Raw genomic sequence first — 14,793 nt, forward strand, 5'->3', positions numbered from 1 at the left:
AAAAAATTTTTCCGCGAGCCCTTAAATAAATAAATCTTGTACCAAAATTAGCAGTAGCACCTCCTTTTTCTTGGAAACTCCAGCAATTCTTATCCTGATATCCTACTCTGCGTGCCCTCGGGAATAAAGAGGGTCAATTGCTTTAGCTGGCAAACGCTCCAGTGCCTGGAATAAAGTCGTCGGTTCGTATTGCTTGAGTCGGCAAAGCGTTCTCCCAGCTGGACTCCCCCACTCTTGACCTCACCCCGCGTTGATGACAGACGACGGACCGTGAGAACTCCACCGCCGCAACCGATTCCCTTCACCAAATCCTCCGTACCCCCACGATCCCCGGCCACGTGGCGCCCACCCACTGCCCGCACCCCCCGTCCCCGAGGTCATTTACGTAAACTGATTCATCAAATAAACAAAAGAAAGCTGTTTCCCCATCTACCGGTCCAGACGTCCTTTTCACGGCCAACGGACACCAAAAAGGAGCCACCCCGTCTGCCACTCCATAACGTGACATCAAACTCTATAACTCGTCCCAGAGCACCACGTGGCCGACTCGTATTTGGGTTTCTTTCTGGTATCATTTTTCGGTCTCCGTTTGCATATTAAAGTAGGAGCCTTGTTATATTCGTTCTTTTTTTCCCCTATATTACATTTTGTTTTGTTTTTCCCGTTCAATCCGTCTCCGTCCGGGTATAGGTTTTCCTCCGCTGAGAGGAATGCCGTTGCTTCTTTGAAACAACCCCACCCTCCCCCTCCTCCCAATTCGGAGTCTTGCTTGAAGGCCGACCCTTTACGCTTCCGCGAGCAGGAGGCTGGCAAGCAAACTTCTAGTTTGGGGTTTCTTTTTCACGAAATCTGCCCGATTTATTGTTTTTCCCCCTTTTTGGGGTGGGAATTGGTGTCTTGTTTTTTGGGTTCTTGATCGAGGGATTTTGATGTTTGTTCGATTTATGTGCGGATGACGTATCGGGCACAATCCGTGGATGATATCGTGGTTTCGGGAGAGAAGGTCGTAATGGGGGACGGAAATGGGGACTATGTGAGGTTGGATGATTCGGAGGCGGGGAGGTTTCTCGGGGTCCAGGAGCAATGCCCCCCGAGGAAGTGCTGTTCTCTCTGGTGGTGGGCGAAGGTGGTTCTCTTGTGTCTGTGCTTGTTGGCAGGCGCGGCGGCTCTTATTCTCTGCGCTGGCCCCGTTATCATTAAAAAGGTCTCTCCTTTAATCTTTTCTTTCTTTTTTTCTTTCTTTTCATGTACAATATCCAGCTTTGCAATTATTTTCTTCTCTTTTGATAGTTCCTGGAACCAATTACTGCTTTGCACTGAGATGTAGAATTATGGGTTGTATATAGTAAAAAAGGGTTGGCATTGATTGAAAACTAGTTTTGTTGGCTCGATATCCTAAAATACCGACATTTCTCTGGAGAGAATTTCTTTAATTAAAGCTTATATCTATCGGTTGGATTGGATCTTGTTATTATTCAGGAGTTGTTTCATTCCCGCGACCAGCCTGTCAATCTTTCGACGATGAAACTAATTTAATTCAATTTCATGGCAATCTCTCTCTCTCTCTCTCTAATATTTCAGTTCTTGCACTTAAAACCAGGAACTTCCATTTGGAAGAAGAAAAAAGTTGATGTCGACTTAAAACAGGCTAACATGATAGGATGGCAAAATATAGGAACTTGTTATGGTAATAAATTTTTCTTGCTTCTGTTACATATCAATAAAAGTGGTACTATTTCCTTCATGCCACTAACACATATAACGCTAATTCCGAGGGTTTAGCATATTGATGATTGCTGTGCTGTCAAGAAATTCTTGAATGCATGGAATCAAAGAACTGTAACATGTCTCATAGAGGACTAACTGGATAAGCCTTCTGTTCTTGCATTGAGAAGTGTTGAAGATGCCAAAAAATCCTAGTAGCTGGCAACGTGATGCTCTTCCATGCTCGTTTCTTTGTGGCTTGTTTTCCTTTTCATAGGTGTTGTTTAGTTGATGTGCCAAAATATTGCTTGAGATATTCTTCAAGATATTCATCAAGCTGAAGTTTGGATTGGAAGCTTAATGATTGCTCTCATGCATGTGGAGCCTCACATGGGAGATCCGAGTCACACGTTATGAGGGATCATTAATCTTTTGTTTCAAAACTTAATCTTTCTACGTTGTTTTTATATAAGGATCATACTTGGAAGACGTACTTGCCACTCGCATGAGGGGGTCTGTGGTTTTCAGTTTCTAATTCTTCTGTATTCTTTCGATAGCTGAAATTTGTTTGGAGGAAAGATAACTTATCAAGATCATCAAATAGGACTTAAAAATACCTTGTCCAATGCTTTTGTTTTGTTATTATTGTGATAGCTAATAATTTGGTTTTGTAGCTACCATAATAAGCTATCTCTCAACAAATTTCTAGCCTGCCGTTTCTAACCATGACATGCTATATATTCACTTTATGAAAATGAAAGGAGCAAGAAAGAAGAGGGTAACTAACAGGCATCATTCTTAATATCTTAGTAAACCTGATAATTGGAACGTCCATGGAATAACTCTGGTTGGTTTCTGGTGACCAGTATTATCTTGGTAACAGGATTATCATGAATAACAATCCATTTCTAGAAGATAGCTTTTGGGCATCAGGAGAGACTTCTTGTCAGATCTTCTTTATTTGCACATAAAATTCCGAATTTTGGAGTGACAACTGAATTCTTGTTTCCCAAATGTCCTTTGGGCTTTAAAGGAGAGATAAACCACATAGAATAAAAGTCCTGTTTTATTTTTTTAATCTTCTATTTCTAGGGTAATTTGCAAATCTGTATGGAACACTTTATTGATTTTGAATGTTTTACGGGCAATATTGTAGGGGTCTACTTAGAAAGCTTGCAAATTAATTTATATGATGTTGTCTCTAATTCATAGCTGTTCCTAAAATTTTGATCTACTTTTCATGCCAAGAGACTAGTATTGCATTATATGTTTGTTATATATAAATCTGTACATTCTCCTTCTCAAACTTTAATATTTTTCAATGATAAGTTTTTTTATCAGTAAATATTCAAAACATTTCCCATTGGAATCATTACGATCTATAGAGATGAAGAGTATTGGTGCCAGGATCTTGCTCAGTGGGTGTAGCTATGATAACTAATGGTTCATGCATGCTTTATAAGCCAGCATGCTAAAAGGTTAAGCTACAATTATGCTGACTAGGGAATGCTCTTGGATAGTGCAACCCAAAAAAATATGAACCTTGGTAATTATGGTGTAGGTGACTTCCCCTCACTTTCTCACTCGCTCTCCAAACAAAGGAATGGGCTCTATGTTGTCACATCTTGATTTTTATTTAAATATATAAAAATATTTTAAAATAATACGATAAAGCTGATATATTTTATGGAAAAACAATAGCTGTTTCATTCCAATTGGAATCATTAGGATCTGTAGAGATGAATAGCATTGGTACCACGGTCTTGCTCTATGGGTGTAATTTTAGTAACTAATTGTTTGTGCATGCTTTCCGAAAAATCTGAATCTTTGGCAATTATAGTGTAGGTGACTTACCCTCCCTTTCTCTCTCTTTCTCTAAAAAAGGAATGGGCAATGTGTTCTCACAATTTGATTTTTATTTAAATAAATAAAAATGTTATAAAATGATACCATAGAGCTGATAGATGTTATGGAAAAACAATAGCTATTACAATATTATTCTATTTTTTTCTGAACATATTTATTAAAATGAAAATGGTTAGTGATTGGTGAACAATAGAAATAGAAATGCTACTACATGGTTAGCATGATTTGATAGATGCAACCATCAAATATTGTTTTACTTGATGAGGTATGATGGAATCATACTACTACTTATCAAAGCTATAGAGTTCTTAAATTGAAATGTAAGCATGAGGGGAATAGTAGAAAGAGAAAAAGATTAATAAAAGGAACTCGTGTTTGATGCATGACTAGTTAAAGCTATCACAAACTATAATGTTCTTTATGCTTTGCCTAATAACTAGTCACATCTTCTTGACCAAAAATTATGAATGACATGGCAAGTTGAAGTGGTGAATAAACTTAAAATAGGACAAAAAGTAGTAGCAAGAAGATAGAAAAGCTAGTACAGGCTTGTTTTGTATTTCCTTCTTCATCTTTGCACGAACCGAACTAGTAAAATTGCAAGTTCTTAACATAGAAAATTGACTCAAAAAAAAGAATGAAAAGGGAAATGCTTCAGGTTCACACTAAGTGCACAAGGAAAGCTGGCAACTTAATATTCAATTAAGCCCCCCTTGGCAACAATTCCTGCAAGTTACACCAATCTCCTCATGCCACGTGGCTATAGAACCTTTTGCGTGCACAAAATGGGTTCCCTGTAGCATTATTCTAAAGAATGAAAAGAAGACTAGTACTTCATTCTTGCTCTCAGTTGTTCCCTTGCTGATTTTCACCATCCTTTTCTTCCTGTTGCTTTTGACAGTTTCACCTCCTCTTTTGATACAGAAAATTTTGTTTCCCATTTTGGAGAAAACTTGTGAGAATATGTCTAAGACTTTAAAACTGAACACTTATATGAAATTTATCAAATTCAGTCAAAACCAATTTGAGTTGAATAAAAAATGACAGCAAAGTGACATGTTTTTGCATGTCTCAATTGGAAAGTTTTGACTTCAGCCATATATTAGAGGATGCTGGCTAGCAGAGATGAGCTTGTCCCTATGGGAGATATTTGTGATGTGGAGAGAGTTCTAGCATGCTATATTTCATAGATAAGTAGAGGAGGACATGTTGAGATGAATCACGGGGTCCAGTTTTTGCAAGTTGTTTGATGGACATCGAAGGTATAGGCCAAGCCAGGTTGGGCCTGGAGTCTTCAAACCAGTTCCAAGCTTAGTTCGGGACTATTGGGTGGATGAGAGGGGTGGTAATTAGAGGTATTGTGGTTAGCAAAGAGGGTAGTACAGGAGAATAGAGTGGGGAAAATATCTGCAGAGGAGATGATCCCTAGAAAATCTGGACTAGTTATTAGCTCTATTAACGAGAAAATAAGGTGGAATTTATTTTTTCTGAACTTTCAAAGAAAAGGGCATAAGAGACAGAATGCATTTAGAATTGAGAACAATATAGTGCCCTTTTGTACCCTTTTGTTGTCAATTTTTAGTTGGGAAAAAGCCCTGAGTTATCAAAGTTCTTCAGCAAGATAAAAAATGTTTAGTTTGACTTAAAGATGCTGGGTTTCCCATATGAGTCAAAAGTTTTGGTTTGAATGTTTCAGCATATGCCTATTTGTGCCCTTTAACTTAAAAATAGTCAAAAATAATATTAAAAAAAACTGTATTTCCCTAGTGTAAGTTTCTTTCATGCATGTTTTCTGAATGTTGCATAGTTAATTTTTCCATTCAAGTGCATGCCATGCATGACACTTCATCTCCTACCATGCCAATCATCCCTGCCAACATGACTACAATATGCGACATTCTAGACCCTGATGAGAGGTCCCTAATGGGTTATGTTGTTTGGCCGTTTTCCATGCTCTTGGTGTTGCTTAGCAAGTCTTTAATGCTTCTTGTTTCCTGTTATTTCGACTCTTGCCATTATTGGTCTTGTTGTCGTCGTCATCATTTTTCCTTGTTGAATTTTGCAATCAACTTCTTCTAATGCTCGGTTTTCTTCCATTACATTTTATGATTTTTATCCTTGTCTTTGATTTTGAATAATCTAGTTTTGCAATGAAATGGACCATCAGGAACTTAGAAACTCCATAGCAAAATATTAACATGTTGGTGTAAACTTGAAATCAGGAATGTAAGATAAAACCGTTTCATGTTACATAGTCTTGCAATGAAGAAAAATGCGAAATATTAGCTATTAACAGAAAATCTTGAAAGATTATATGTACATTCTGCTCTAGGGAACTGATTCATCCAAAAGAACCATAAAATAGTAGTTACCCTTGTTCTGCATCTTTGGATATCCAATTTTACTTTTGGAGATTCAGATACTGCTCAAGTGTCTTCACCATGTGCATTTTTGATCCATGTAGATCCTGTGTGAAGATATGCATCTTATAGATGTGCAAGGCATTAAAACTTCCAAGTTGCTTAATAAAGAAGAGTGTATATTTTACAAGGTGAAATGAGTGGAATGCTTGATCCTTAATGGCCTAAGTTTCTATATAGGGCAATAACTGAAATTCTTGTTCTTCCAACTGAAAAGTCAATAACTTTTTTTTTGGGTGTTAGGTCAAACGCAGTTATTGATATTTGTTGTCCTTTACTAGTTAAGGTATATGTATCACCTGTTTTCTATAGTTAAAGCACTTAGTGTGCTTATTTCGGACCAAAAAAAAGGTTCAGAGACAAATGAGGTGAGGAGGGCCAGGGGAAAAGTTGAGATACATGGTAGGGAATGATTTCTAAATACAGATTTTTCAAAAGTATTTGTATTGGGGAACTTTGAATGTCATTTGTCTAGATTATTGAGTGTTTCACTAAATGCAGTTGGTAACCGACTCTATGAGGTTAAGGAATGGTTGGCTTTGTCAGAAATCAGAATGTTTCAAAATATAGTCATTGATTATTTATTCTTAAAATCATGGTGAAAATCATTATGGCTTATTATGCTGGTTAGTTTTGGAATTTTCACTTAAATACAGTCATTGATTATTTATTCTTAAAATCATGGTGAAAATCATTATGGCTTATTATGCTGGTTAATTTTGGAATTTTCACTTAAATATGGTTCTGTAAGTAACTGCATGGTTGTAAGTAAACCTATGGAAAGGAAAAGAAATTCTTTCTACATTGGATAGGTTTTTTTTTTTTCACTTTCTGCATTTGTTTGGTTGGCTAGTAAATTTGATGACTTGGAGAGGAAAAGAGCTTCCTTTTACACTCTGGAGATCACCTCTCTCTTTTTTTCTGGAACAAAAAAATTAAAGCATTAAACTTTCGAGCAAACATGGAAATTATTTTTCTTCCTTTTTCTTTGTTTTTCACGAAAGGCAAACAACTAGTTATTTTGTTTTTCTAGAAAAAATAGTTTTTGAGGATTTTTCTCCTTGCTACCAAATAGACCTTGAACAACTTAGACAAAGGTTTCTCTTTATTTCTTTTTTTTTCTTTTTCAAAGAAAGTTTTTTTTTTCTTTCGTTTCATTTTAAGTTGTGCAAAATTGTAAGGCTATTTTGCCCAAGGTTCGCAATACCAATTTCGGAACATAGTACCAGTATTATGTTGGTATAGTGTTGGTATGGGTCGATTCGGTGTACCAACACTTGGTACGCCTCTTATACCGAGTATTGCGGTTTGGTACCGGTATTGTATATACGCTCAAAATGGCTATAAACACTAGGATGGCAAACATTGGTTTTGCCAATCTGATATAAGCATAGTTCATTAACAACTTATTAGCTGTGTTTTGTTTGTAATAGAGATTTTACAAAGAAAAAAAAGTATCTTTAAAACAACCAAAAGGAAGAGCTGATATGGTAAATGACTACCTTTGAGTATTTATATTCATTACATTACACAAAGAAATTCTCAACCGTCGAGACGCCATCCAGAATCTCCAAATGCCTTACGTGTGAAGTTTACAAGAAGAGGTTAAAGGCATAAGGACTGAACTGCAGCAACAATAAAATTCCAAATTTAAGTAGAACCCTTCTGCTTAAGCATAGTTCATTAACAACTTATTAGCTGTGTTTTGTTTGTAATAGAGATTTTACAAAGAAAAAAAAGTATCTTTAAAACAACCAAAAGGAAGAGCTGATATGGTAAATGACTACCTTTGAGTATTTATATTAATTACATTACACAAAGAAATTCTCAACTGTCGAGACGCCATCCAGAATCTCCAAATGCCTTACGTGTGAAGTTTACAAGAAGAGGTTAAAGGCATAAGGACTGAACTGCAGCAACAATAAAATTCCAAATTTAAGTAGAACCCTTCTGCTTAAGTCATATGGACATTGCTTCTGCTCTGCACGGCGTACCTTCTATTGCCTATGCTCACTTTTATATACTGCTTAATCAATTTGTTTTAGTTGCCTTTGGACTTTCATTTGGATTGAAAAAAAAAGAATATTCCAACAGCAACTTCTAAGTTCGTCTGAGAACCTGAATTGTTATATAGAGATTTTCATCTGTATTCAACAGCACAAAGAGGTGCTACTTTAATCACCACATCAACTTGCAAATCAGGTGATGAACTTGTGACTATATGCTAGTTGGCAAGCATCTTATTGGTTACATATTTTAAGGTCATATTGCAATCGGAAGCAACCCTAAAATGTTCTGCAAATTGGAAAGAATCTAGAGGAAGAAAGATCAAGACAGCATCAATTGAACTTATGTTTACTTCTCATGAAAATGAATTACAATTTTTTTATTAAATGATGCCAAATGATGGTAATACCTCAACCTTTAGCCATTTTTCTAAATCATTTGACTTAATTGGGTTAAATTTGTTTTTTGGCAGGTGGTTATACCAATTTTGGACTGGGAAATGACAACTTTTAGCAGACCGGTTCTTGGACTGTTGCTTTTTATTTCTATTGCATTATTTCCTGCCCTATTGTTGCCCTCTGCTCCTTCTATGTGGATAGCTGGGATGACATTTGGCTATGGTTATGGTTTTCTGTTAATTATGGCAGGGATAACCATAGGCATGTCATTGCCATTTTTCATTGGTTCTCACTTTCGTCATAGAATACATGTTAGTCTCTACTTCCCTCTCTTTTTGTCTATGTTTGTTTTGTGAAAATTTATTGTGTTTTATTTAGTGCTTCGTGGATTCTTCTATTAATTTTTATGCAGAGGTGGTTGGAGAATTGGCCCAAGAAAGCAGCTATTGTAAGATTAGCTGGTGAAGGAGATTGGTTTCATCAATTTAGAGCTGTCACATTATTAAGGATTTCTCCATTTCCGTATCTTATTTTTAATTATGCGGCTGTGGCAACAAATGTGAAGTATGGTCCATACATATGTGGTTCGTGGGTAGGAACAGTGCATGAGATATTTCTTACAATTTACAGGTTGGAACTCTCCTCATACTATATATATTCTCTCTTTTTTTTCTCATTTTTTATTTTTAAATACAGTAGTTCTAAAAGCTGCCAATATAAATTTACCTGCAATATATTTTCTTTTTTAGCTTATTGTCTGAAACATCTTAGTTTATTTATATGTAAGGACATATATATAGAATATATGCTTATGCTTGTACTTATGCATGCTCCTGTGATAATAGATTACTAAACAAACCTTTCCCTTGCAAATGGTTGTTCTATAGTGTGTTTGAGACTGCCATTGTATTTAGCACATTTTGATGCTTCAAATTCTTTTTCCATTGCACGTGCTTGGTGTTGGCAGTCCTAGTTTAAGCCTGCGAACTGTTGCTTGATTCAATGAACTCTTGCCCATCTAATTGAACTTGTTTTGCACTAATATAAGATGTTCGATATGATCATTTAACCTGCTAACATGCTTGCATAGGCAAGGCATTATGGATCAAGATTATCATGATTGTGCTTTTAATTGTCATGGAAAGAGTTAAAAAGAACTGGTTCTAATAGCACATGTGGAAATTTTTCTCCACCTCATAATTTGACTTCCACAGGCATTGCTTCCTGTTGGATATATTTTAATTTACTATTTAATCCAAGTAGGAGCTAAAACATTATTTTCTCTACATTGGGTTGTAAGTTTTATTGGAGTTATGTGTAGAAAGATTGGCTGAAGGATTTGGCTTATGTTAATCCATTTATATATGTAATATTTACTTAAATTAGGTTTTTGAAATTTGGATGCATCACTATATAGACATGCAGACAAACACACATCTATATAAACGAAAAATTTCCATTAGATTTGGAATGCAATTCTGTGAATGAAAACAACTGATGCAAAATAGTGTATAAGTGATTTAGCATAATATTATAAGTTAGTTCTTTAGTTGAGTTAGGGTTGAAAATGGGCCTAGGCTATCTTGAGGCCCATCAGGCTGGGCCAACTTTGGACAAGGCTTTGGGCTTCAATTTTATTGGTTTTGGTTGTATGTGGGCAACCCTGGGCTCAGGTTAAACCCAGCCTGAAGTTGCTTAAATTACATTCTATAGAAGCATGTCACCATTCACAATTAAATGAGTTAATGCAACAGAGAACACTGTAGTCATTCTAATGTCAGGTGCCACCAAGAAGAAGGATGAGGAAAATACCAAAAAATTTTGTTTTTTGTAGTGCATGCATGTATAGATTGTGGTCTTCTGGTATGAAGACGTGGATAAACACTGCTTGGTAATAGTGGCTCACGTACAACCTAGTAATGACATAGTGTTAAAGCACCAGTGCCGGCCCAACATGGACAGAACGAGATGACGCAAATCTGTCGTCACTCAAAACCATGGCCTTTTTCTAGGAATCTTGAGGGTTCATTTATTTTACAGGATGCATTTATTTTTGAGCTTCGATCAAGCTAGAGAAAGCTTGAGTTCCAGTCTTGTTTTTTCTTTTTTGGATAGTCAAATCAAAATTAAGGCTTAGTGCAATGGTAAAGGCTTGGGCTTGGTCTGTCCCCACTTTGCTCCTCCCAGGACACCTGATTTCTGGGAACTTAGGTGGGTAATAACCTTTTTTCTAGTTGAATCAAAATCAATTTTGGCTTGTTTACTAGCGACATACAAACTGTTTATTAACAGCTTGCTTGTCTGATGGCCTTACACTAAATCCTTTTGCATATTGGGTATTCTTTAGGTCAGGTCTTGTCTGTGCTTTAGCAGGTTAGGCCAAATTGGCCCATCTACTGATACAGTCAGGTCCAGTGGTGCTATGTTTGAATTTCTCTGGACGTAGTCATGTTGGAGAGAGGGTATCTGCTTTGAACCTGTAGTCCAAAGTAGATTATTTTCTGATCACATTTGATCTATACCTGCTCCCACTCATACCTGATCTATACCTGTATATCAGGTCTTGAACCATCTCCTTTTACCATTGAAGTCTCAAGTTTGTGTATGTCTGTGCATGGACAATATCATTATGAGAGGTGTGCAATCACAAGCATGGATTCCTGCGTGCAGTGCGTGTGCAAGAGATGCGAAAATTGAAATTTGAATCACAGGGAGTGCAAAGGTGCGAGAATCTAGATTGAGATCCGAGAAGCACAAAATGGATGCTTCCTAAGATGGTTGAAGTAAATATTCGAGAAGGACAAGAGATGTAAAAAGAAGAGAAAGCTTTATCGAGAGTTAGCTTTAGTGACTGTTGAGAAAGAGAGCTTTAAGATTAAATATGACACCATTAAAAATATGAAAAAAATAGCAGAACAAACAAAGCCGAGCTCAGTTAACATACTATAAGATTTCCAAATGGTACCAGTGTATCAGAATAAAGGGATACATTATACTTCACAAATTACCCCATAATTGAACTTTCAAAGCCATATACAAATATATGAAAGAGGGTGGTCCTCTAAACTCAGGCAGGTAAGGTACTTACACTACTTGGGCAATGAATAGGAGTACTGACAGTTTCAAATGCATCTTTTCGTGGATAATTCTCCTGTCTCTGGAATCTTGTAGAAGACAAGTGAGCTCCAATTGTCCCTACAAGCTGATATTCCAGAGGTGGCCTGTCGGTTCATATTATTTGCAGATTACATAATATTGGCTAATTAGATTAAGGTCCGAAACAACCAAATTCAGTATGAAAGGTCCGAATCTTTAGCTCTGCAATCAATTGTTAGAATCAATAGGTGTTCAAGTCGTTCAGTTGAACAAATTGAAACCTTTTTATAGGATGATCATGAATTCATGATACTTCCGAAGGGCCGAGAAACAGTTGCAGGAAATCCTTTGATAACATGGATTCCTACTTCTCAGCGATTTTTCAGAATCGAGACAATTGTCTGCGACATGTTCTTGACAATTAATATATAAATGTTTGCCTAGCGTAAAAAAATAATTTAAGTGCAGTGGAGAAATGAATGGTGTTTTATGCAATAACAAGCGACTCAACATGATTGCATAATAAACTTGCTTCCACCTGTCTCTTTATGTTACGACCTAAAGGGATGGATGGATGTATTGGATGTTTCAAACAAATTACATAGGTTAGATACATTGCAAAACCAACTTGGTGTCAATTGTAAGGCTAGCTTGGTTTCATGGATTAAAATGTTGATCTATGAAAAGGGCCTGATGAGCATAAAGTAGATTTGAGGATATAAGTGAAAACTGTATGAACAATTCCTGCTACATTTTCACATGTAACCCTGATTAGGAGGAGCCCAAGAGGTCTTGAATGCAAGTTGAAAAGAATACGCTAAATATCAAAGAAATCATATGGAGGAGTAATAATAAATGATTTCAGGACATCTTAACTTGATGAGTTCTTAATGATAATGGGCGACATATTTAGCGGTCATCCGATCTATAAGTTCAGGAATGGCAGCCTACCTTCTTTCCTCTCTCCATCATTGCCCCACCATCTGATTCCTTGAGCTGGAGAGAGAATTAATTTTTTAAATTAATCTTATATAGCCTGGACAGAAGGCATTGATGTGTCAGTATCATCTCTCTACTAGATTGCGTGTATAATGATTTCTTAATCCAATCAAAAGTAGGTGGCAAATTGAAGGAAAAGAGATCTCTGATTTCTGACATGCCAGGTGGCAGATTCACATTGGAAATGGATATGCCATTTATTTGGATCAAGGCCCTTTTTCTTGGAATTGGATGGCAAGTTGGTGAAGCTGTGTTAACCAATAGTGTCATGTTTAGAATAGCCGAGAATCTTTTTGGGTAAAAATAGTCGAGAACATTTGAGGCAGTAGGCTTTCTGCTCTTTTTTGGTTGAGATTCCAAGGGAGCATTTCTGACGGATTACAGAGGCCGCTAAAACTTGTTGCTCGAGTGTCTTTGTGAGATACAGCTAAAGAGCATTCTCAATTCTTTTGTTATTAACACTAGCTCATAGGGGCTTCTTTAGCAGAAAAATAAAAGTAACCCTGGGTTGTGTGTTCAAAATCAAGACATCAGTCGCTCTCTTTTTCTGAACCCACTTGAAATAAAAGATAGTAATCTCTATTTGCAAGTTGTAGCCTGATCTTGTTTTTTTTGGTCTGTATCACTTGTGAGAACAGTGGGAGACTGCTCCAGGCCTTGGCAGATGCAACCAGCAGAGGTGGTTTCCTTTCAATGGAGCAGATCATTTATGATGCTCTTGGCTTCATTGCTGCCGTAGCTGCCACTGCAGCCATCACGGTTTATGCCAAGAGAACTCTTCAAACCCTCCAAGCTGAGGATGAGCTCAGGTAACCCCAGGCAATTCATCAAATTATGCATAGACCACAGAAGTTTATGTTTGTGGTTGAGCATTAAGGGAGCACTCTCTGCTGCTTTCTTGTTTGCCCAAATACGCTAATGGGCATTCTGCTTAGCTGAACAATTACTTGCGTGCACTACCTTCACTTAAGAGTTAGATGGAAGGGGAGTCTGATATTGCTTTATAAAGCTTCACAATAAGTAGCAGATGAGAAAAAGAAAGCTGTGTCTATATTTATTTTTGTTTTTCAGATAGGGAAGAAAATGTGCAAGTTATACATCTCTTTCTTTTTTACCCTTTCCACCCTTTTCTGAACAAAAGGTTATGGATTGTATCTACCTAATCATTGCTTGTAAATGCTAATCATCTCAAGTTGTCAAGTTGTTAACATGACATTTATTACACTATTGATCCAAAATGTAGTGGCTGTTTTCCAACATGAATGATGGATGCAGACACCAGATGCCATCAAGATCGAGAGCTCTCGGAACAATTTCGGACCACTTGGGCTTTCCATTCTCTTAAACCTAATACTGATTTATCCTCTTGATGGCTTTCAGAAGAGAACTTTGAAATCATATTTACAGAAACCTTGCCTTTCCAGGTTCCCTTTGGAGAAACAATATGCTTCTTTTTTTGGTGAAAGAAACAATATGCTTTCATGGTGCCAACAGGCTTGCTAAAGTTTCTGGGTGTTGAAACAAGTCATGCGATCTCAGATCCTACCGTCATCTAATTTATTTAAAAAATTAAAAAAATTGACCGTTATTCTATTTTTATATGTCAAATCTGTTGGTGCGGTTGCTCTTGTACGCTGTGACGATAAGGTCCCGAAAAATGGTTTCTAGGAGAAAGAAAAAAAAAAAACTTGAAGAGCAAGCGGTGTTGCAGCTGAAATCAAGAGATTATTATAGGCTGCATGACATGTTACGTGTGATACACGCATCATGCAGCCTATGGCAGAGAATGGATGAGACCATGTCAGTAAATCATGTGGGCCTTATGCGGTCCTCTTTATCACTAGCAAGCTTAATTAATAACCTGAACTTACCGTTACTGATATCCACCCTCCTACCTGGGCCAGATGAGCCTAGCGCTCCCTAGGGCATAGATGTAACTCGGGGCCAAAATGACAGTTGAAGCGAACCCTAGGCAAGCGGTTGAACCATCTAAATTAAGATTTATCATACCAGACTACGAGTCGATACCAGTGCATATCGATTGTATGGTACCATATCAATATCGAACCAATATGCGGTACATAGAGTATATTGATACTCGGTATATCAAATTGGTCTTCATACCAAGAATACCAATATCGTGAATAGTATAATACAGGTATAGGATATGGCTCCGAGATGGTGAATCTTGATCCAAACTCTCGGTGTTCTTTTAGTTCTTTAAAACAATGTCAGTTCATGTAATTTTTCCCATTAACATGGTTTTACGACTTACACCAAAGTGTTTGTGTGACAAATGATGC

The 14,793-nt window shown here is 36.9% G+C and overlaps 1 protein-coding gene across 1 annotated transcript; it reads left to right on the plus strand.

Annotated features, from left to right (window-relative positions):
- The first annotated feature begins 649 nt into the window (after window positions 1–649).
- On the plus strand, window positions 650–13,747 carry LOC103699788. Its single transcript, XM_008781796.4, has 4 exons — window positions 650–1,204; window positions 8,470–8,706; window positions 8,808–9,025; window positions 13,129–13,747. Exons 1-4 carry the CDS (start codon window positions 953–955, stop codon window positions 13,301–13,303), a joined length of 882 nt encoding a protein of 293 aa, XP_008780018.1. The 5' UTR covers window positions 650–952; the 3' UTR covers window positions 13,304–13,747.
- The last annotated feature ends 1,046 nt before the right edge of the window (window positions 13,748–14,793 follow it).

This window comes from Phoenix dactylifera, chromosome 2 (assembly GCF_009389715.1).
Source record: "Phoenix dactylifera cultivar Barhee BC4 chromosome 2, palm_55x_up_171113_PBpolish2nd_filt_p, whole genome shotgun sequence".
Lineage (NCBI taxonomy): Eukaryota > Viridiplantae > Streptophyta > Magnoliopsida > Arecales > Arecaceae > Phoenix > Phoenix dactylifera.